This window comes from Chelonia mydas, chromosome 2 (genome assembly GCF_015237465.2).
Source record: "Chelonia mydas isolate rCheMyd1 chromosome 2, rCheMyd1.pri.v2, whole genome shotgun sequence".
Taxonomy (NCBI): Eukaryota; Metazoa; Chordata; order Testudines; family Cheloniidae; genus Chelonia; species Chelonia mydas.
In genome coordinates this window covers 44506410-44531310 of record NC_057850.1, presented here as the reverse complement: position 1 = coordinate 44531310, position 24901 = coordinate 44506410, and the positions used below count along the sequence as shown (strand labels likewise).

Genomic DNA, 24901 nt, shown 5'->3' with positions numbered 1-24901 from the left:
CTCTGTGTCTCGGTTCTATTTCTGTACAATGAGGATAATAGCATGTCCCTACCCCACATGGATATTGTGAAGATAAATACATTAAATACTGTGAAGCACTCAGATATTGCAGCAATATGAGTACCTAATAAATGGAACATTAACAGCATTTCTGTACTGAATTAAATAGATCATTGCTACATCCATTGGCTGCTACTGTGCTGATATGGAGTACACCTATGGCCTAGCAGTTGTGGGACATATTCCAGAAGGGTAATGTGTTCTTTATTTGCTTATTGTTTTTAAATGTATGTATGTTTAGAGAACAGTCCATGAAAAGATCAAATAAAATGAAAATGGAGAGTACTGCAATACTTCAAATACTCAAGTTTCAGCCCTCAAATATAGCCCCTCACCAGAGAAGTTTGTTGATACCATCCTGAGCAATGAGGAAGTTCAGATGCCTATGGGGACTGTTTCATTATTTTATAGGACAAATGGTGCCCTAAGATGTCCAGTGGATATAAGAAAGGTTGGGTGGTAAAACACTCTCCCCTACTACAACACAAACTGCCAGGCCTCCTTCTCCAGTACACCTACCAAAATAATTCTCTCTGTGCTGCCACAGACCAGGTGTTATGGAGGAGCTTGCCATGGGCAGAGGGTGGGTAGTTAGCACCCTTCTTCTGCAGCAGTGTTTCTACACCTTTTCACTTTATTTATTTTTTCTTTTTATTTCTAAACTGGGATATTGAGCCATTCTCCCCCCACTTTCCCAAGTAATCTATTGGTGTCTAATAGGACATTTCCTAAGAAATCATTTTTTTACGGGAATATGTTACCAGAGGGTGTATTTTTGAATAGTATTTTAACAAATATAGAAGCACCATAGTTACTATGGTGATGAACATATTATAGATAGAGAGCACCTACTTCATTGGGGTCCATGATCCCAGAATACCGCCTGCTTCTCATGATCATTATCAGTTGATAAGGTTTAAAAATGGGGCTTAGCAAGTTCACCTGTTAGTTTTCCAACCACTTCTAGGGTTTCCCCATGTGACATAGGCCCAGTGCATTCTGGGAAGCCCAGGAGACCATGTGTGTATTGGGAATTTGCAGCAATAGGAGGAAGATACTGGGATCTGTTGAGAGAGCCAATTATATAAGCTGTTTGGGGCAAATTAGGCATCACATACCTAAACTCAGGGTTTGGATAAGGCTAAATGCGTCTCTTTAATATGTATTATGAAGAGTTACGATTTATTTGTGCAGCTTTAATTAAAAGAAGCTTATTGTGTGCTACATAACACATAAAGAATTGCTAGAGAAAGTGTTGAAGAATGCAAATGCAGCCTGTAACCTCCAAAAACCAGTAAATGCTTTGAGAGGCTTAAATTAAATTGTTGTATGTTACAAAATCAGGAAACAAGATTTCAGGGGCTGAGCTGATTTATGTGGACCCATTAGCAGTTCACTAGTTCATTGTTTTACATATGGCAGATTCCATTTGAGATAGTTTCATTCAGGCTGCAGATTCAAATGGATATGGTATTCTTCCTCTCCTAAATTGTTGTGAAGTATTACTTTATTATTATTATTATTAGTCATCCCATTCTCCTATCTCCCACATATTAAGTCAGCAAAATACATATTTTGGGGCATAAATTTCTTATTTAACACTGATATATCTTTCAGATAGGGGACACTGTGGCTACCACCCACTGTCAACAGAAGGAGCACTAATGTTGTCAAGGTGACAGGCTACCATTGGCATTTTAAGCACTGTGTACTTTAAAGGAGGTCTACTCAACATGGTTCTCAAAATGCTAGTGGCTGCCAGCATCCTTTTTACACTAGTGCTCCTGCTGTTGTTACCACTGTTTGATGCAACTGAAAAAGTGGTAACAATGATGTGACATTTAGGGCAAAAAGCCTCAGTGTCTACAAGCCCTGTGTCTCTGTGAGCTTGTATGCATTCCAATTAAATATAACTTTGGTTCAGGATTTATCACACATGTATCACACAAGTCCAATATCACACAAGTCCAATAAAAAGGATTGTATTTACCTTTACAGGATACCAGCACCAAAAGCCCCATCCATGAACATCCTCTCTGAAGTAGTTACTGAAGCTTTTGGAGTAGCATTAGTTGGTTATGTAGCATCACTAGCCCTGGCTCAAGGCTCTGCTAAACAGTTCAAATACTCTGTGGATGATAACCAGGTAAAGCATTTTCTTTTCAGTGCCAGCAGATCATAAAATGACTGTGATGTTTTGGGAACACGCAGTAGTCAGGAGCTTAGCAGGTGACTGAGGCATTTCATATGTTATCATGAGGACTTTAGATGATAGTAGTAAACACCCAGTGCAGTCCAAATGAGCTCTGCAAAGCTTCCTAGTCTGTGAAGGATGCTACTAATTCTAAGGGGACACAAGCCTCAGTAGCAGCCATGGAATGCTGCATTAGGCACCAACAGTGGCCAGCTTGGGTTTCAGTGTGTTCTTCAGTGACGTAACATGAGGCAGCTTCTTCCAAGGCAACTCAGTGAGAGAAGAATTTTACATGGGCCACAGACTGAAGAAACAGAGCAGTAACTGGAGTGAGCCAGGAACTTACAGGCCCATATGCTCACCTGATCTTCTTAGAAAATGGGGTTTGTGCAAAGTATGAGTTCCATTTCAAGTAAAGGATGATTCTTTATAAGAAGTAGAAGCAGTGCTGAAGACACTATAAAGGATGTTCTTCATAAGAAGTAGAAGACAACGCTGCCAAACCCTCAGCTGCAGAGGCTGCCAGTCCTGAGGGTTCCAATCCTCAAGGGACAGGCTGAAGTGTCAGTGGACTGTTTACTGCTTATGCCACTCTGCTCATGGATGTGGCGTAGGAGCTACGTCAGGTTGGCTGAGTGCTCTGGGAAGATAATAACTTAAGCAGTTGGTGGGAAATACATGTACTTAAGGACAAGTTCTCTATTGGATATGGTCCCATAGGTAGAGCTGATGGGGAATTTTTCAGCTAATCCTTTTTCGTCAAAAAAGTCCATTACTCAAAACCAAAATTGTTCATGAAACACAAAGTCAGTTTAGCTGAATCTCCCAACTCCAAAAAATGTTGAAAAAACATTTTAAAATTGTCTAAATATTCCATTTTGACCTTTTCAAAACAAAAACGTTCAGTTTTCCAGTTCTCACTGACTTTTTGTTTTGAAATGTAAGCTAAATAGACTGAAAAAAGGTTAAACAAAAGAAAAAAGGTCAGAATCAAAACAAAACATTTTGAACTTATCAAAAGAAAATGTTTTGATTGACCCAAAGTGGGGAAAAAATGTTCAGCTTGCTAACTATTTTGAGATTTTGGCTTTTCATCATGAGTCAAGATTGTAAAAATGTTTGAACTCTCTACAATACTAACAGGATGGGAAAACTGTTCCCTTCCCAGTTCTGTCTGCCTGTGGGACTGAAATGCCACCCCTGCCTTCCTGCCCCATTGTGGAGTAATTTGAGGGGGATGAGCCATGGCTGAACAGTGAATGATTGGCCTTGTAGATGGAGACTTATTTGAATGTCTTTGCAGGACACCCCAGTTTTGCTTGGACCAGCCCATGTCTTTTGCAAACTCTGACATCAGTACATCATTGAGACATGGATGTGTGAATGTCTTCTTTGCTCATGTTTTAAAAAATATTTCTGCGCACAATCTTCCATTAGTTCTGACTTATGTCACAAAGCCATGTTTGGTGGGGAAGGGAGAAAGAAGATGGATGGCCTGAGTGATGGCAGGCATTATAGCTGCAAATGGCAGGAATAAGATAATGCCTCCGGGGGACTTAGTCTGCAGCCCTTGCTGTGTCTTTAGTAAATGTGTAGCATACACATGCAAAGCTGAGCCCTCCAGCAGCTTGCTGGTCTGCAGGTGGGAGGATACGTGGTCATGCAGGTGGCTGGATATGCCACCTATGGGGCAGTAAGTACTGCCAGCGCCATTAGTGGTCTCAGTGTTTGGGGAAGAGGAAAAAGGTCTCCCTAGGCTCTCTCCCTGACTCAGTGCACTGATGCTGAAGAACCCATAATCAGACACTGTATTAGAACACAATGTTCACCTCAGTATGCAGCTTGCAAGATCTTGGATGGCTTCCTCGCCCCAACTAGGCTTTTCATGTCTAAGTCTTTGCTCAGAGGTAGCTGCATTTCAGTCCTGGGTGAGGTATAAAGCACATTAGTCATGAAAGATACCATATAAATGCAAGTTACCATTTCTACTACTCCATTAAAACTTGCTCTCAAAGAAGGTAATTAACCATTCTTTTTCAACATTTCTTATTGAAAGTGGAGATTGGCCTGAGCATACTTCAGAGCTAAACACCCCCAAACTTTGGGCTGTTCAAAATGGATCTGGATGTAAATGTTGTGGTTGGAGCCAATCTCTAACAACTAGGAATGCCATTTATTCTCCAAACACAATATAACTCCCTGATCTACCTTCGAATCTAGCTAAGCATTTGGATCATTCAGGTTATAACAGAGTCATGAGAAAGCATACAGTGCTGGAAGATCTATTACACTGTATGTTACAGTTTTTCCCTAAAAGTTTGTTCTTTATAATTGCTAATATTTACATAGAGAATTCCTGTGTTGGCAAGAAATGTTGAAATGACAGAACAATAGAATAAAACAATATATTCTTTTTAAAAACTTTGCAGGAGCTTTTGGCTCATGGCCTCAGCAATGTGATTCCTTCATTTTTCTTTTGCATACCAAGCGCTGCAGCGATGGGACGTACTGCACTTTTATATAGCACCGGAGCAAAAACACAGGTAACTCATTTGATTTAAATTGGTAAGAAAGCTGAGATTATTGTGCTGCTTATCATGTACTATACTGATTGTACCCACTATATTTTCTTGTTCTCCATTTACCTGTAATGTGGAGGTCTCAGGAACCAACTTCTGAAGCCATTATCAATACCATTCCTTCAAACTTCAGATTAAATCAGTTGGTGACAGGAGGATGACCCTCATTCCTCCCAGCAACCAAGCATGTCTCACCAATACACAATTTTAGTTTAATAACTCAGGTGGGGAGAGGCATGAATCTGCTCTTTAGCTTTAATAATCTGTGTGGCATCACAGTTATGTGCTACAGCCATGCTAAAAAAGCAAATGGGTTGATTTATTAATTAATCTACTTAGATTTTAATTCATTATGAGCTTTCAAGTCTGGTAAACAGAACTCCAGACCTTGTATTTCTCCCCTGCTTGGATACACTGAAGAAACTACACTTACGCTCTTGCATTTTTATTTGCATTTTTCACCATCATGACTAAAGGGCCCTGTAGTGGTGTGTGAGGGATTTCACTTTATATGTTGAGCTGGTTTTTAGTTTTAGTTTGATTGGATTTAAATAAATAAATCAGATTGTGACTAAAATTAATTAAATCCAACTTTTCCAGTTGTTTTATTTTCTCTTTATTTTGAAAATCAACCTTGAAAGCCACTCCTAAAAAGTCGTAATCTGCCCACTGAAAGTTTGTGTTGCTGTGTGCTTGTATTGTGTCACAATGTGCTTATATTGTCCTGTACATATCAAGCCTGTGGAGATGACATGTTCAGCTTTTCCAGGGCAGATATTAGCTGTTTCAGTTTTTGACAAAGCAATTCAGATAACAGGAACTAAACCTGAGATTGATCAGAACTACAGTTCTAAAAGTATAACTTTTCTAATTGTGCTCATCATGTTAACTCAACCATATGAACACCATTTGGGGCAAAGCTATGCTTGTCCCCAATGGCAGTTCATGACCTAAATGAGGGTAGATTATTACCCATGGTGTACGCTTGTAGATTATGCAGAACCCTTCAGCTCATATCATGTTTGTTTTGTACAAGTTGCCATAATACCTAGAAGTTATTTAGGTCTTTATATTTCCAAAACACTGTTCAGGTATTTATTGATAACCCATACAGTACCCTGTGAGCTAGGTAAATTATACTGAATAATTTAAACAATAAACATCTTTAAAAAGCATTAATATTCAAAGAAAGTTCTAACGCTGTTTATTGAATGTTTCATGTAATGGAGTCTGACAACATATAGTGCTTCACCATCCTTGTGCAGCATCATTTTCCATTATCCACCCAGATCCATTGTATCCATGCTTCAGACCCACAGTTCACTGTAGAATTCATTTTAGTTCCTGCATATAAGAACTTAAGAACGGCCATTCTGGGTCAGACCAATGGTGCATCTAGCCCAGTATCTTGTCTTCCCACATTGGCCAATGCCAGGTGCTTCAGAGGGAATGAACAGAACAGGTAATCATCAAGTGATCCATCCCCTGTCGCCCATTCCCAGCTTCTGGTCACCATCCCTGCCCATCCTGGCTAATAGTCATTGATGGACCTATCCTCCATGAATGTATGTAGTTTTTTTTAACCTTGTTATAGTCTTGACCTTCACAACATCCTCTGGCAAGGAGTTCCACAGACTGACTGTGTGTTGTGTGAAAAAAATGCTTCCTTTGTGTGTTTTAAACCTGCTACCTATTAATTTCATTTGGTGACCCCTAGTTTTTGTGTTATGAGAAGGAGTTATGATTTTATAGACCTCGATCATATCCTCCCTTAGTCGTCTCTTTTCCAAGCTGAAAAGTCCCAGTCTTATTAATCTCTCCTCATACAGAAGCCGTTCCATACCCCTAATCCTTTTTGTTGCCCTTTTCTGAACCTTTTCCAATTCCAATATATCTTTTTTGGGATGGGGCGACCACATCTGCACACAGTATTCAAGATGTGGGTGTACCATGGATTTATATAGAAGTCAATATGATATTTTCTGTCCTATTATCGATCCCTTTCTTAATGATTCCCAACATTCTGTTTGCTTTTTTGACTGCTGCTGCACATTGAGTGGATGTTTTCAGAGAACTCTCCACAATGACTCCGAGATCTCTTTCTTGAGTGGTAACAACTGATTTAGACCCCATCATTTTATATGTATAGTTGGGATTATGTTTTCCAATGTGCATTTATCAGCATTGAATTTCATCTGCCATTTTGTTGCCCAGTCACCCAGTTTTGTGAGATCCCTTTGTAACTCTTTGCAGTCTGCTACACTATCTTGTGTAGTTTTGTATCATCTGCAAATTTTGCCACTTCATTGTTTACCCCTTTTCACAGATCATTTATGAATGTTGACTAGTACTGGTCCCAGTACAGCCCTTAGGGGACCCCACTATTTACCTCTCTCCATTCTGAAAAATGACCATTTATTTCAATCCTCTGTTTCCTATTCTTTAATCAGTTACTGATACATGTGAGGACCTTCCCTCTTATCCAGCCATCTTCTAGGAAGTTGTAGAGGCCTGTATGGTTGAAGGGAAGTATAAAGAGAATGAAATCATGTTTCCCATGGACTTGATTGGTTACGACTCCTTTGTGTTTGTCTGGTGGCATAACGATGCCAAAATCCATCTGTAAGTCACCTGCAGAGAGTTCCCTGGCATAGGGGAACTACCTGCTGGCACACCTCTGCCCTGGCAAGCCCTACTCCTCCCGCACAGGGTAGGAACAGCGAACTGGAGCTTTGCTTCGCTCTGTCAGTGGCATAACTTAAAAGTACCAAGGAGCCAGAGGCGCCGACTTTTCAAAGTGCTGGAGTGCTCGACCCCTGGCTCTGACCCAGGCCCCGCCCCCACTCCACCCCTTCTCCGAGGCTCTGCCCCCTCTTTGCCTCGTCCCACCCAGTTCTGCTCCCTCCCCTGAGCATGCCGTGTCCTCACTCCTCCTACTTCTCTCCCAGCCTCCTGCACATCGCAAAACACCTGTTCGCGGCGGGTGGGAGGCATGAGGAGAAAGGCAGAGATGCTGATCCATGAGGCCCGCCAGCAGGTGGGAGGCGCTGGGGGTGGGTGGGCAGTGAGCTAATAGGGGGGCTGCAGGTGGGTGGTCCACACCCACCATTTTTTCCCCATGGGTGCTCCATTCCAAGCAGATGTGTGTGCGCCGTGTGAACGTCAGCTGAAAGATTTTTCCCCTAGCAGCGTCCTTAGGGTCAGCCTGGGTGCCCCCTGGAGTGGTGCCTTCAGGGCGCCCAATATCGGGCCCCGCTGACCCCTCCTCAGTTCCTTCTTACCGCCTGTGATGGCTAGCTGGAACTTTGCTCACTCTTACAGCAAGCGCCTTAGTAGTGTCTTTCTTCTTACTGTACATAGTTCAATAGTTATTCTCTAGAGTTATACTTTTTCATATAGTTAGTAGTGATTTGTTAGATAGTTCGTTTCTCCTTCAGTGGTATGCCCGGGTCTCCGGGATTTAAACTCTGTGAGTCCTGTGGAAAGTTTATGCCCAAGAGTGATCCTCACTCGTCTTGCCGGGGGTGCCTTGGTGAGACTCACCAAAAGGACAAGTGCCCCATTTGCAAGGGTTTCCGCACAAGAACCCATAAGGACAGAGAGCAGAGACCAAAACTCCTGCTCATGGAGGCGGCTCTGAGACCGCAATCCGACTTGGGACCCAACGACCCAGCACCGAGCACGTCCTCTTCAGTGTGCAGCGCTCCGGTGCCAACGGCGTGCAAAATGGGCCCGGATAAAGACTCTAAAGCCCACCGGCATCGCCACTACTCGGGCCATAGGGCGTCGGCCTCAGTTTGGCACCATTCTCCATCTCCGGTGCCGGTAAAGAAGAAGAGTCCGGTGAGGGACCGATCACCGCCCTTGAAACCTAAGGGGCCAGCGCTGTCCGCGAGTGGCTCGGGACAGACCACCTCCACCTCGCTTCCGCCCAGGGTTTCGTCGACTCCTGCCCCGGCCGGGGTCCAGTCGAGTCCGGAAGGTCTATTCGACAGGAGGTCTGCAACTTCGTATAGCCAACCAGCAGTCCATAGTAAGCTGCTATGGGCATAACACCTGCTCATCTATGGCTAAGTTTACAGAACTTCTGCCCGAAGAAGCTCAGGGGGACTTCTCTGCGCTCGTGGAGGAGGGGAAACTGGTCTCCCAAGCGTCTTTGCAAGCGGCCTTGGATGCAGTGGATGCGGCCTCCCACACTTTGGCCACAGGGGTAGTTATGAGGAGAGGCTCCTGGCTACAGGTCTCTGGTCTTCTCCACAAGGTCCAGCAGACCATTCAAGACCTTCCCTTCGAGGGTGTAGCTCTCTTCTCCAAGAAGATGGATAAGAGACTTCACAGCTTGAAGGACTCGAGGGCTACCCTTCTTTCGCTGGGGCTTCACACGCCTGCTACACAGGGCAGATATTTTAGGCCTCAACCTGCCCCTCGTCCTTACCAACCCCAAAACTCCCAGGACGACCACGTAGGCAGAACAGGAGCACTCGGAGGAGGCAATGCCCTCCCTCTGGACAAAGCTCGGGCCAGCCCAGAGCCCCACCGGGCTCTAGACCACCCTTTTGAGGGTACGGTCGAGGACAGCTTGCCAGTACGACCTTTGGATCCTTCTCCTCTTACTTTCTCATCCCGTCTATCCCCTTTCTACCGTGCCTGGTCTCGAATTACTTCAGATGGATGGGTGCTCTGCACGGTAGGGAGGGGATAGTCCATCCAGTTCTGTACCCTCCCACCCCCCCCCCCCAATCCCCTTCCCCATCCCTCTTCAGGACCCCTCTCATGAGCAACTTCTAATTCAAGAGGTGCAGTTCCTCCTCTCGGTAGGGGCAGTGGAGGAAGTTCCTCAGGAGCTAAGGGGCAAGGGTTTCTACTCCCGGTATTTCCTCATGCTGAAGGCCAAAGGGGGCCTCAGACCCATACTGGACCTGCGACAGCTCAACAAATACGTAAAGAAACTCAAGTTTCGCATGGTCTCACTAACCTCCATTATCCCCTCATTGGATCCAGGAGACTGGTACGCCACCCTCAACTTGAAGGACGCGTATTTTCATATCGCAATAGTCCCACATCACAGACGCTACCTTAGGTTCGTGGTGAACAGAGGCCACTACCAGTTTGCCGTCCTCCCATTCGGACTGTTGACTGCCCCCTGAGTATTCACAAAATGCATGGCAGTCATCGCGGCATTCCTGCGCAAGCGCCAAATACAGGTCTTACCATACCTTGATGACTGGCTGATCAAAGGTCGCTCGAAAGCCCAGGTGGAGGCTCAGGTCAAGTTTATAAGGAGGATCTTCCTCGACTTAGGTCTTCTCTTGAATGAGGAGAAATCTACTCTGTCCCTAGTGCAGAGGACAGGGTTCATAGGCGTGGTCCTGGACTCTACCCAAGCCAGGGTGTACCTCCCAAAGGCCAGGTTTCACTCACTTCAGGACATCATACAGAGCCTCAGATGGTTCCCCATGATGTTGGCAAGAAACTGTCTAAAGCTGCTGGGACACATGGCCTCCTGCACATACGTGATGCAGCATGCCAGGCTCAGGCTGCGCCCACTCCAGTCTTGACTGGCATCGGTGTACCGACCAGTCAGAGATGCGTTGGACAGGATCGTAACCCTGTCCCGCCATGTACTGGACTCCCTCCTATGGTGGCTAGATCCTCAAATGGTTTGCGCAGGGGTGCCTTTTGCCAGCCCTCACTCACCTTGGTGTCAGATGCCTCAGATCTGGGTTGGGGGGCTCACCTAGGGGACTTCAAGACCCAAGGCCTCTGGTCTCCAGTGGACCTCGCTCTTCACATCAATGTCAAAGAGCTGAGGGCAGTGTGTCTGGCATGCTACACTTTCAAAACGCACATAATGGGCAGATGTGTTTCAATCCTCATGGACAACACCTCGGCAATGTTTTATATCAACAAACGGGGGTGCACACTCCTCTCCCCTGTGCCGAGAAGCCCTTGCACGTTGGGACTTCTGCATAGAGCACTTGATCCACCTGCAGGCTTCATACCTCCCAGGGGTGCAAAATACGCTGGTGGACAGCCTCAGCCGGACCTTCAATGGCCATGAGTGGTCCCTTCGGCCAGACGCAGTGAGCTCAATCTTCCGGTTCTGGGGCTATCCCCAGGTAGACCTGTTCGCCACTCCGGGCAACAGGAAATGTCAGACATTTTGTTCCCTCGGGAGCCACGCCTCGGGGTCCATCAGGGACACCTTCCTTCTCTCATGGAAGGGCTGCCTGCTATATGCTTTCCCACCCATCCCCCTAGTCCACAGGGTGCTCCTCAAGATCCGCAGGGACTGGGCCCAAGTCATACTAATAGCGCCGGCGTGGCCGCATCAGCACTGGTTCACCTCGCTCCTGGAAATGTCTATAGTGGCCCAACTCACCTTACTGCTGGTCCCCGACCTGATCACACAGGACCAGGGCCGACTCCGGCACCCGAATCCGGAGTCGCTCCACCTTACGGCCTGGATGCTCCATGGCTAAGTGCCGCAGAGCTGTCTTGTTCGGACCAGGTCAGACAAGTCCTCCTGGGTAGTAGAAAGCCCTCCACCAGGGCTACTTACCTGGCCAAGTGAAAAAGGTTTTCCATCTGGGCGGAGCAGCGTAGTCAGTCGCCACTCCTCACCTCCATACCGTTTATACTGGACTATGTCCTTCACCTAAAGCATCAAGACTTATCCTGGTCATCAATAAGGGTCCACTTGGCCGCTATCTCTGCCTTCCATCCGGGCTCAGATGGTCTCCTGGTCTTTGCAAACCCTATGGCCAGTTGTTTTCTCAAGGGTTTGGACAGGCTCTTCCCACACACGAGTCAGCCTGTCCCTCCCTGGGACCTCAATTTAGTCCTCTCCAGGCTTACAGGCGTGCCATTTGTACCCCTGGCCACCTGCTCCCTGTTATATCTCTCATTCAAGGTTGTGTTCCTCGTGGCAATTACCTTGGCTCGATGGGTTTCGGCGCTCAGGGCCCTCATGTCTGAGCCCCCTTACACAGTTTTCATAAGGATAAGGCCCAGCTCAGGCCTCATCCGGCTTTTCTCCCGAAGGTCATCTCCGATTTTCACATGACCCAGGACATCTTCCGCCTAGTGTTTTATCCCAAGCCACACTCCTCCGATAGGGAGCGCAGGCTGCACTCACTGGACGTGCGTAGGGCCTTAGCCTTCTACATAGAGAGAACTAAGTCGCGGACAGAATGAAGGGCCTTCCGGTATCCTCTCAACGCATAATGTCATGGATAACGTCCTGCATTAGGGAGTGCTATACCCTGGCAAAGGAGCCCGCTCCGCAGATAACCACTCACTCTGCCAGGGCCCAGACCTCCTCTGCAGCATTCCTGGCACAAGTCCCTGTTCAGGAAATTTGCAGGGCAGCCACGTGGTCCTCGATACATACATTTACGTCGCACTATGCAATTACACAACAGTCCAGGGATGATGCGGCTTTTGGGCGAGCCGTGCTCTTTTCTGTGGATAACTCCGACCCCACCTCCTGAGCTCTAGTTTGTGAATCACCTGCTTGGAATAGACATGAACAATCACTCGAAGAAGAAAAGACGGTTACTCACTTTCTCGTAACAGTTGTTCTTCGAGATGTGTTGTTCATTCCATTCCAATACCCACTCTCCTACCCCTCTGTCGGAATAGTCAGCAAGAAGGAACTGAGGGGGTGGAGGGGTCGGCGGGGCCCGACATTGGGTGCCGTGAAGGCGCCACTCCAGGGGGCGCCCAGGCCGACCCTACAGACACTGCTAGGGGGAAAATCTTCCGGCTGGCGTTCATGCGGCGCACACACACCTGCTTAGAATGGACATGAACAACACATCTCGAAGAACAACAGTTACAAGAAAGTGAGTAACTGTTTTTTTCTTGGTCCATATAGGTGGAGTGGAAAGCACAGGCTTGTCACAAACAACTGTTGATGACAACAAGCAGAGCAGAGGCAGGGGGTGTTCTGAATGCATAGAAGTCAGTGGACTTGGTCGTATGTCATGAGAGAGATACAAGGAGCCCCACAAGGACTAGTACCAGCCCTATTTGAATCTATAGTGGACTTCATGTTTTCCAAGAACCTCTACTTGGACTTAGTAGGATCCTGAGCATTTTCCTCTTCATGATACCTTAATCTAGCAACTGCAGGAAGTGAGACCTGGATCCCAGGCTTCATAAATATTCCCTCAAGTGATACTGGCATCTGTCTTTTACCTCTCTTTTCCCTGACATTTTATTTTTGGTGAAATCATCTCTTAAAGTGTACCCTGATAACTCTATTAAAAACACACACTATCAGTATCATAATAAAGCAAGCAGGCATATATTTATCACCAAAACCTGGAGAGGATTTGATTGAGATCTAGAGTACATTTTGAGGTTTTATTCCTACTGTTAAAATATTCCTACTGTTAAAACAGGATTATTTTGTTTTGTAATTTTCCACCAGATTAACACTATGTGATAATGCATGCATTTATCTAGATTCATGTTTCCTGCAAAAACTATTAACTTTCTGATATTGGGGATTATGATTTACTGATGCATCAACCAAAGGTAAAATACTTCAATGATAATACAGGAATCTTTGTTGATACCTGATCGTACAAGGGAAATGTTTTCTCCTAATAAAAGAAGAAAAGAGCTCCTCCTATTCAAAAAACAACTAACAGATCTAGACTTCTTCAAATATCACTGTTGCATTGTTCAATGTAGGGATAAACTTTTGTGAAACGACACAATATGAAGGGCATGTTACTATAAATACAAGTACAGAATGGGCATACATTACTGCAGATCTTGTGAAATTACTGCACACACATGCACCATTTCAGTAGCTGATTTTACAGGTCATGTAGTGGTTTGTGCCTATGTATCTGACATCAAGACCAAGCCCATTGTTGATATCTGATCCAGATATTCGTGCATTTAGTGGCTAGAGGAAATCCACTAGAGGTGAAAATTTAAATTATCCACACATGGTTCCAATCCACAGATTTGATAGCCAAAATCTCTAGCCTGTCTCCTTTATCTTTTGTGTTTATAATGTTCTGTTATTTTGACCATTTCTGACAAACCCAGCATATTCAACTGACTTTCAATTGGCTATAAATATTGAATAACATTATTGTGCTTTCCCTGTGTTTGTTTGTTTTTAGGTGGCTTGCCTTATATCTTGTATTTTGATACTTGTGGTGATCTATGCAATAGGACCAATGCTATACTGGCTGCCCATGGTACAGTACTTGTTTTTATTTTTTAGAAGTTTCATTGCACATTTCCAAACAACATATACATGTCTTTCATAGAAGATGTTTCTCCTTTTGAAATGAATACATAGCTCCCATAAACACTAGTGTTAATGGCACAATAGAAAGAGGAGAATACACCTCTGAAAGTCTTAAAATACCTAGATTACCCCCAAATTCCTTTGTGTTGGGAAATATTTTCTTTTAACTTAATTTTGATCTGTCATCGGTCTAAATATATGGGGCCAGATTCTAGCTCACGTAAATTGGCATAGCTCCACTGAAGTCAAAGTAGTTGCACAAGTTTACTGCAGCACAGAATGTTCGTGATTTTGCTTTACAAATAAATTTGTCCCACACTGAAGCTAGTAGCGAGTGATCTAACCTTTATTACAGAAAGTTATGAACTGTTCTTGTTTTGCTGTACAAGGAATTATGGATAAATAACTCAGTCTCTTCTGCACTGAGAGGTGGATAGTCCAAATAGAGTTTACCATGTAAAATATCTAGCCATAAACATTGTAAGTTAACACCAAATCATTACTAGAGAAAGGCCAAAGCCACTAAAATTCACATCCAAACTTCTCCAAAGTTTGAGGGTGTTCATATTGGGTATTTGGGGTCAGCCATGTCTTACTTTTACTGTGTTTTATTGTTGATATAGTGCCATAGGTGTGCAAGGTGCTTTCCACATATGGGGTCCAGACCTGAAATAGATTACAGTCTAATTACATAATTTGCATTCTGAGCCACTGGATAAGGGATACACCATGTGGCTTTGTTTTAATCCTTTCCTGGTTTCCTTTATGTGTGTGTAGCTTATATTTTAACCTTTGCCTGTTTTCCTGTTTGTGGTGGTTTTCTTTTAGCATTTTGCTATTTTCCTTTTTTATTTAACTCTATCCTATTACCCTTATTTTGAATCTTTCTTATTCCCCCTTTCCTACCTCCATATTTTGAGTCTATCCCTTCCTATTCCTGTTTTGATTCAGTCCTCCTCCTTCCTGCTCTGAGGCCCATAAATTAAAAAGACTAATGCAGCGTTGGCCTGGTATCTGTACTCTGCCTGCTAAGTCTCTGGATTCTCCACTCCAGGACCCTTCTGCAGAAGGTGGTGAGGAGTGAGATTGCTGCTTAATAGGGCAGGAATCATATCAGTGCCTGGAAGTTACTAGCTCCTTTGCTCCGGAGACCCTCCCCAGACAGCAATAGAATGTGGGCCTGCTGCTACTAAGGCAGATGGGCCTGGTATTTCTCTTCAGAAGTTCCTGTCTTCTTCAGTCCAGGGCCTCTCCTATATGGTCTGTTAAGGTGAGGAGAGTGGGTCTGGTGCCTGTGCCCTTGATATCTGTACTCATTACATTTTTGAAACATTTTCCTTGGTATTTCTAGGATTAAGTTATAATATCAGGTACTAATTTGGGAAAAAAGCCAGTGTTGCTACCTAGCAATTCCCTAATAGCCTTTTCCCTTTTCTTCTTTTTCAGTGTGTTCTAGCAAGTATCATTGTTGTAGGCCTAAAGGGAATGCTAATGCAGTTCCGTGATTTAAAAAAATATTGGAATGTGGATAAAATAGATTGGGTAAGTGAAATGTAACCTAAGGATGTTTTCCAGACGGAGGCTTAAACACATGCTTGCTAAACAAAACCTTAATACTGCTTTAGGCTGAGAACAGATATGCCAGTGCAAGCCAGTTTTTTATATACTGCCAGCTTATTTTCTCAATCACAAAATAGCAGCATTTGACATTTTAATTGCCTTTATAAGAAACAGGAATGGAATTTTGGCAAATTATTAAGGATAAAGCATAATTTAAGATGAAAAAAGTGTATGCAGTCAGACCTGGTTAATCAGAATGGATTTAGAATGTCCAATTTTGTATGTATACAAATCCCTAGGTTAGCTAGTCAGCACAGTTTTGCTGGTATGGAAGTGTAAAAAATTCTGGTATTCCACCCTGGTACGTGGAATGAAAACTATACAGGACATATAGAAATAAAAGTACAAAAGATGTGGAAATAGATATTGTGTGCTTCTAATGATGTTGCATAGATCTTAATCCAGATGAAAATAGTATTAGATATGGTAGATGCTTTCCCGTTTGCAGAGTAAAACAGATTTTGTTTGGTTAAAATAAAAGACTCCATAGAAAGGAATGTGAAATGGAGCTAGGGTGACCAGATGTCCCTATTTTATAGGGACAGATATTTGGGGCTTTTTCTTATATAGGTGCCTATTACTCCCCACTCTGTCTCGATTTTTCACACTTGCTGTATGGTCACCCTAAATGGAGCAGATTGGTGAAACAAAAAGTAATGCAGAGTCATACTCTAATAGAAATCAGAACAGGACACTAGTATTCACAGCAAAGAATCCCTATAAAATATTCAGAGCAAATATGGCTGACATCCAATCAACTGGTGGTGGTGGTGGTGATTTGTCGAGTGTTGGTCTGATTATCACATGTTTCAGGAGGGCCAGTAGATTTCCCTTTCTGAGGGAGACATTGTATATCTTTGCCCGGCAGTGGAACTGCAGTTCCTTACAAGGCTCTATGTTATAGCTATTGGTTTGGATATCTCTTGAAACGTTTCAAAAGTCTGTTTGTGATCACTGTATGTAATTCTGTTAAAGAGTGTTAATGGTTGCATCCTTCTGTTCTGTTTATGGGAGGCCATCTTAGATTCTTCTGGTCTCTTCGGGGAAATAGGATCTCAGGTGGCAGGAGCTGTTCACAGGAGTTGCATTAAAAGTCTGGACTGATAACTTTTAGTGGCAGTTCAGCTGGGTGATAATTTTCAGACTAACGGAGAAGGAGGATCGCTGGGTCTCATCCACAGGGGTGGCTTAGTCTTTTATGAATTCCGTGTGCTGCAAGTGGTAAACTTCTGGGCCTGTGTTGCGCGACCTACATTCTAGTCTTGTTGCGGTTCAATGAAAAGACATCACAAAGCTTTAAGCAAGCAAGCAAGCTGGTCTGCCAACGGGCTTCTGCCTGTCAGCTTTCCACCTTCCCCTTTATTCTTTCTCTCCCCCCGCGCATTACATTCTCCAACAGATAAAAGGAATACACTGGCTTTAACATTCTTATTTACCAATTTCTATCTACCGCATTCCTTGCTCTTGGGCCTTGAGCCCAGTCCTGGGAGGCTTCCCACGGTTCATGTCATCTGAGCGAGATTCCAAGGTTCATGCCCTTGAGAGGAGCTGTGTGTGCACAGCTCCTACACTACACTCTGGGTGTGCCCTGAATGTTGCCAAGCGCATGAACCCTGTATGAATCCTACATAGTCTGTCCTTTATATACTTGATACTGGTTGCCAGATATCCCAAGTGATCTGTGTGGATGATGTGGAGAGAGGTTGTATTTCTGGACAAGTAAATTGATGTCAATCGGCAGGAGACTATATAACTATTCCATCAGCACGTTATTCTAATGACTAGATGGTGTTTTCGACCAGGATATTCTGGAAGCTCACCTGTCTCATAATCTTTCAGAGGCAGATTAGCCTGGTTGATTCTTTTTCCCTTGTGGCAAGGTTAGAAATCTTTGATATCCGTTGAGATGAAAGAAGAAAAGGAGGACTTGTGGCACCTTAGAGACTAACAAATTTATTTGAGCATAAGTTTTCGTGAGCTACAGCTCACTTAAAGCTTATGCTCAAATAAATTTGTTAGTCTCTAAGGTGCCACAAGTCCTCCTTTTCTTTTTGCAGATACAGACTAACACGGCTGCTACTCTGAAACCTGTTTAGATGAAGTGAAGGTCAGACAAGGCTACGAGCATGGTTATTACATCCAGGTTATCTATCACTAATGTTAAGATAAAATCAAGAGTGTATTCAGCTGTTAATATGCCTGGAATGTGTCTTGGAGAATCTCAAGCTTACCATTGTGGACATGAGGTCCTGAGCCATTGGGATGTGGGTGTTGTCAGCACACGTGTTGAAGTCTCCTAGGAGAATAATTTAGGTTATTCCAGTGCCAGGACTTGTCAGTAGTTCTGTTAGCTCCTAAAGGAACCAAGAAGGCTTGTGTATGGAACAGTATCATTTCCATGCTGATTCCATCTCTGGATTCTTGTTTGTTGAATATATTAGAACAATAATTCATCTTTGGCTAGCTGTATCATCACCTCTGTTCAGTCTTTAAAATGAAATGGTAAAGAATATTGCTCTAGATAGCATAATTCAAATTGAAAGATTGTCTTCTTTTGTAAATGGAAGTGCTGAGCTTATATAATAGAATTGTTTGAGGAGACCCACCAAGACCAAGTAATATTAGTGACTACAGTTAGTGCTGATTTTGGAATGTATTGGATCCCAGAAGCAATTGACAGTATATTGGAAATGAAAACAGTCTATTGCCTAGGTTTTTAAGTGTTTTGAAGATAGGAACTATACTAAAAACATTTAGAAATAATTAGCAACTGTCCTTTTGGAACGGATGTGAATAAAGAGCATTTAAAAGGGTGTGTTTCATGTAACATAGAAGTCAAGATTGTTATGCTCATTGGTTTGGCAAATGCAGTATCTGGAAATAGAATATTAGATATTATGTCAAATTATTATCTTTCTTTTTCATAAAAAGGGGAACAAATCGGACCCTGGGGAATTATAGACAGGTCAGACTAACTTTGTTACCTGGAAAGATACTAGAATAAATGACTAAACAATCAGTTTGTAAGTACCTAGAAGATAATAGGTTTATAAGAGATAGCCAGCATGGATTTGTCAAAAACAAATCATGCCAAACCAACCTTATTTTCTTCTTTGACAGTGTTACTGGGATAGTGGATAAGGGGAAAGCAGTAGACATGATCTATCTTGATTTTAGTAAGGCTTTTGATACTGTCCCACGTGACATTCTCATAAGTAAACTAGGGAAATGTGGTCTAGATGAAGTTACTGTAACATAGGTGCACACCTGGTTGAAAGACTGTACTCAAAGAGTAGCTATCAATGGTTCACTGTCAAACTAGGAGGATGTATCTAGTGGGAACCCACAGGAGTCAGTCCTGGGTCCAGTACTATTCAATATTTTCATTAATGACTTGGATAATGGGGTGAAGCATATGCTTATAACATTTGCAAATAACACCAAGCTGGGAGAGGTTGCAGGCACTTCAGAGGACACGATTATAATTCAAAACAACCTTGATAAATTCGATGATTAGTCTGAAATCAACAAGATGAAATTCAATAAAGACAAGTGCAAAGTATTTCGCTGATGAAGGAAAAACAAATGCACAACTGAAAAATGGGGAATAACTGGCTAGGTGTAGAACCACTGAAAAGGACTTGGGGAAGTGGATCACAAATTGGATATGAATCAACAATGTCATGCAGTTGTGAAAAAGGCTAATATCATTCTGGGGTGTATTAATAAGAGTGTTGTGTGTAAAACACGAGAGGTAATTGACCCCCCTCTACTTAGCACTGGTGAGGCCTCAGTAGGCATACTATGTCAAGTTCTGGGCTCCACACTTCAGGAAAGATGGGAACAAAGTGGAGAGAGTCCAGAGGAAAGCAACAAAGATGACAGAAGGTTTAGAAAACCTGACTAATGAGGAAAGGTGAAAAAAACTGGGCATGCTTAGACTTGAGAAAAGAAGGCTGAGGGGGGTTCTTGAAACAAATTAAGGGCTCTTGAGGATCAATTGTTCTTCCTGTCCACTGAAGGTAGGAGAAGTAGTAATGGCTTTATAATCTGTAGCAGCCCACCAGTCACAGGGAGGAAAGGAAAGGGGGATTCCCTCTTCTGGCCTTCAAACATCCCCCCACAACCTCTCCAAGCTCATCATCAGAAGCAAGCTTCCTCCCCGTAGACCAGGACCGACCAACCAACTCAAAGTGGCACCAGACCCTGCCAGACCAATAGATGCAAAACCTGCCGACATATTTCCACTGCTATAATGATCAGCACCTCTCACAACACACCTTTCGAGATCCATGCGTCCTGTACATGTCTATCACAATACATGGTTTACTTCAAAATAGCACTAAATGCCCCAATAGCAACTATGTGGGTGAAACCAGATAATCACTATGATAATCGCTATGCGCTCGAATGAACTCACACAGGAAAATGGTAAAAGACAAAAACCTCTGGGTGAACACTTTTCACAAGGAGTCATACATCTGATCTGTCAGTCCCAATCCTCAAAAGAAACCTGCACAACATTTTCAAAAGATTAGCCTGGGAGCTTAAATTCATAACTTAGCTAGATACTAAAAATCAAGGATTGAACAGAAACACTGTATTTATGGCTTATTACAACAATTTGCTGCAACCCACTAATAATGCCCCCTTCCCCACCAGCTACTTCCCCTCTGCCCTTCCTTTCCTCCTTATGACTGGATGGGTGTTAAGGTAAACAATCTGTTCCACCTTGTATTTAGCAGTGACACTGAGTTAGTTTCCCAGACCTGCAGAAGAGTTCCATGTAAGCTCAAAAGCTTCTCTCTCTCTCACCAGCAGAAGTTGGTCCAATAAAAGATATTACCTCACTATTGGCAACGCATATGGGGGACATGAGGGTCCAGTGCCCCCCATCCCAGATTTCTGCTCAGCCTGCAGTGGGAGGGAGAGGGCTCTGTCCTTCTCCTGCCACGCCTGCCCCCCCACAGCACATTTGGCCCTGTCCCTGGCAGCTGAGCCTGGGTAGGGAGCAGAAGGTGTGGGACCAGCCGCTTCTCATACCAGCTGAGGATGGCCACTGCTGTGTGCAATGTGGCGACTACCTGTGAGAACCTGGCTGGTGAGGCGGCAGCAGCCCACCCCCTCCATTCCCCGCCCAGGCCTGGCTGCTGGGGACAGGCCGAGCAAGACAAAGCCACGCCCTGGCATGTTTCTGGCTTGCTTGACCCCTGTCCCTGGCAGCCAGGCCTGGGCAGGGAGTGGAGAGGGCAGGCCGCCACCGTCTCCCCTGCTGGGCTGTCTCTCAGACAGCTGCCATGCTGTGCAGAGTCAGCGACCCGGAGTGGCCAGCTTCAGCCGGCATGAGAAGTGGCTCCATCCTGCTCCCCGCCAGGGCCCAGCTGCCACGGAGAGCAGTCAAGCAAGCTGGGGTGAAGGGAATGCACAGTGGGAGAAGGACAGAGCCCCCTACAGGTACCTCTGGTGGGGTGGGGAGAGTGCTGAGGTCCCAGGCTGGGAGTAGGGTTGGGGTTGCTGGGAAAGGCACCTGGAGCAGGTTCCCTAGCCTCTGCTCAGCCAGAAGTAAGGGCATTGTCTGCACCCTGTACCTCCCCTACTGAGGTGTCCGCAATCTCTGGGGGGAGCTATGAGTCTCCCCAGGCTGGGGCTGGGCCCAGAGGCACGTGCTTCCCGCTTCTATGGCCCCAGCCCCCAAGGAGCCGGCGGACTGGCTGCCCTGGCCCAGGGAGGTGGGGCTTGAAGTTCCTCCCAGAGACAGCACATGAGGGGGTCACATGTCCTCCCCCTTTTTTTGTGCCCCCCAGTATCAGGAGGCACAAGACTGCTTGTCTCTCTAATATCCTGGGATCAACATGGCTACAACAACACTGCATAAAACAATGGAAGATATCAAATTCTGCCATCTGAAATGAAAACTCCACAACATGAAGAAAAAGGAAGCAAAACTTAACAGTGACATCTACTTCCTGAGCAAATGCAAGAAACAAAGCATTATTCCCAGACGTCTCACCATCTGTAACCCTCTGACCACTACATACAACTCCAAATATGCTGAACAGCTCTCCAGATGAACTTCAGAAAAACTGAGGAACCACTTACTGCACCTCACATACTCTGGAAGGAACCACCTTGAACAAGAAATCATGACATGCTCCCACACACTGGAAGAAAAAAAATCAGGAAAGTTACCTGGAAGTCATACAAGAAATCCAAAACAACTATATATTAAAAAATCCCTGATGAGAGCCATCCAACACAAAAACAAAAAATTGAACCAACTACAACTACTCCACAACCCACAGAACACCAACTCCAGGAGAAACTATGGCACCAGTACCCATCATGTGGACATTACACGAAACCTAAACCTCATCAGTTTATCAATACTACCCCTAATTGGAGGTGAATTATCTGTACTCTCTAAGGGACTGAACATCTGCCCCACCACAGAACCTGATTCCATACTAGTATGTGGAAAACTAGAAGAATTCTTCCCCTGGCTCCACCTGAAAGAATTCTTGCACAACAGTGACGATACTACTCACAATTACCACGTCCCATCAACAATCATAAGAAAAAAGAATCATACATAGGCACCAACTTACTCAGCTCCTGGGGGGTGCTCAACCCCCACTCTGCCCCAGGCTCTGCCCCCATTTCACCCCATCCCCCAAGCCCTCCCCCTGCCTCTTCTCGCCCCCTCCCCCCACTCCTGAACAGCTGATCACGGTGGGAGGGGGAGGCACTGATCCATGGGCTGCCGATGGGAGCTGAGCACCCACTTTTTTTTCCCACGGGTGCTCCAGGGCTAGAGCACCCACAGAGTTGGTGCCTATGGAATCATATTATTGGACAACAAATAGTGGATGAAACCATGCTCTTGATCATTATATTGATTGCTTCAGGAAGAAAATTCACTGAAATTCTTAACAAACAACATGTCCACCACAATCTCTCCACCACCACTGAGAGGACAGCTATACAGTCCCTGAAATCCAACTACCAGATAGTGATCCAACCAGCACCCAAAAGGGGTGCCATCGTAATCCTCAGCTGTGATGATTACATTTACGAGACCAACTGACAACACTCTGACACCACCACCTACTGTAAAGAACTCAAAGAAGACCCTTCAGCACAATTTACCCAGGAATTTAAGGATATCATCAAATCAGTTCCCAAACAACTCCAAGAGAAACTCTACAAACTCATCCCCCAGGAACACACTCCAGGGACCTTTTACATGCTTCCCAAGATACACAAACAAGGGAACCCAGGCAGACCCATCATATCTGGCCGTGGCACTCTTACTGAAACAATATCAGGACTCATAGAAACCATCTTCAAACCACAAACCACACAAAGGGCCAGATTCCTTCAGGACACAACTGACTTCCTCCACAAACCTCGCAACATTAACAGCCTCCCTCAGAACACCATCCTCAACACCATGGATGTCACCTTCCTTTACACCAAAATCGCTCACAAAGTCGACATAGCTGCTTGCCTCAAATATTTACAAGACAATAGACAACCCGCAGATATCCGCCCCAAACACATCACCAAACTCATTCATTTAATCCTCACCCATAACAATTTTACATTTCCCAATGAATACTTTGTCCAAACCATGGGAACAGACATGGGTAGTTGGATGGCTTCTCAATACGCCAACCTCTTCATGGGCCACCTTGAAGAAGAATGTCTGGACAAATGTACCACTATACCAACAATATACCTGAGATACATCGATGATATTTTGATCCCCTGGACAGATGACTTAAACGCTCTCATAGATTTCCACCTCAATGTCAGCAACCACTATCCATCCATTTAAACTCTCACTGGAACACTCCCACACCAGTGTCAACTTCATGAACACCATGATTAGCTTCAACAGTGGAACCCTACAGACAACTATATACAAGAAATGCATGGATCACCACATCTACTTTCATAGATCCAGTAACCACCCCAAACACACCAAGAAATCTGTTATCTACAGCCAGGCACAGAATACGCTCTGAGGAGAAAGTCTGAGATTTACACCTTAACACACTCAAACCCATGTTCACCAAACAAGGACACTCCACCAGAGAAGTAGATCACAACATGAAACAGGCAGCCCAAATACCCCAAGAGAACCTGCATCAATACAGAAGTAAAACCCTCTCCAACCGCACCCTTCTAGATGTCACCTACCACTCCACACTGGAACCCATACAGGGTGTCATCAAACAACTACAGTGTATATTTAATGGGGACTCAAAAGCTTGTCTCTCTGATCAGCAGAAGTTGGTCCAATAAAAGATATTACCTCACCCACTTTCCCTCTCTAATATCCTGGGAGCAACACGGCTACAACGACACTGCATACGTGGAATGTATTACTGTTAAGGTTTGAAGAATGCTGTAGTTAAATTATAAGCCTCTGCTATCTCTCTCAAAGTGGCTTGCCAAAGAAATCTTTGAGGTTTCTATGTTTTCTTTTTTGACCCTTGCAACAATCCATAAATTAGAATGTCCAGCAGATTATCAACAAAATTGCTTTTCTAAGAGTCTGAGTGCTACTCAGACTAACAAAGTACTGACTCATGGCCAACATAAACCTTGGAAAGGGTGATTGACATGTGAGAGGATGATTGCTTTGGCTCATCCACTCCAGCTTTCTGTGTCTCTTGTTACAACTAAGATGAAGAATGGAAGTCTGTCAAAGGAGGGTTCTAAGTGCACTCACCAGCTTTCCTAAAATCAAATACTCCTTTTGTTCCTTCCACTGTCTTTTAGATTGCTCTATCTCTAACATCCTCAGTAGCAGGAGGCTTTGGTGTCAGTTTATGTATTGACTTCCTATCAAATAGAGGGTCTAGCAAAAAGATTCAGAGAATACATTGACATCACTAGTGGAGAAAGACATTTAAAGTATCTTAATTATTTATTACCTAGTATTACCTTAGTGCCCGGAAGCCCCAGTCAGGATTGGACCCCACTGCATTTGGTTCTGTACTAAGAGAGAAATACATATTGGTCCCTTTCCTGAAGACCTGGGGATTACAGAGGATGAGAAGCTGGATATGAGTCAGCAGTGTGCCCTTGTTGCCACGTAGGCAACAGTGATACTGCCAAAATTACCTTGAGCGGATCACTGCAGACTACGTGGCTCTGGGCAGA

At 44.3% G+C, this 24901-nt stretch overlaps 1 protein-coding gene across 2 annotated transcripts in view; it reads left to right on the top strand.

Moving 5' to 3' along the window:
* The window catches only part of SLC26A7 (solute carrier family 26 member 7), a 141913-nt gene that overhangs the window by 77458 nt on the left and 39554 nt on the right, over positions 1 to 24901 (top strand). For both annotated transcript variants that reach the window (XM_043539357.1, XM_027818245.3), the window contains 5 exons: positions 170 to 252; positions 2059 to 2206; positions 4684 to 4797; positions 13980 to 14057; positions 15557 to 15652. In XM_043539357.1, the coding sequence (XP_043395292.1) occupies positions 170 to 252; positions 2059 to 2206; positions 4684 to 4797; positions 13980 to 14057; positions 15557 to 15652 (519 nt within the window). The remainder of the gene's footprint in view (positions 1 to 169; positions 253 to 2058; positions 2207 to 4683; positions 4798 to 13979; positions 14058 to 15556; positions 15653 to 24901) is intronic.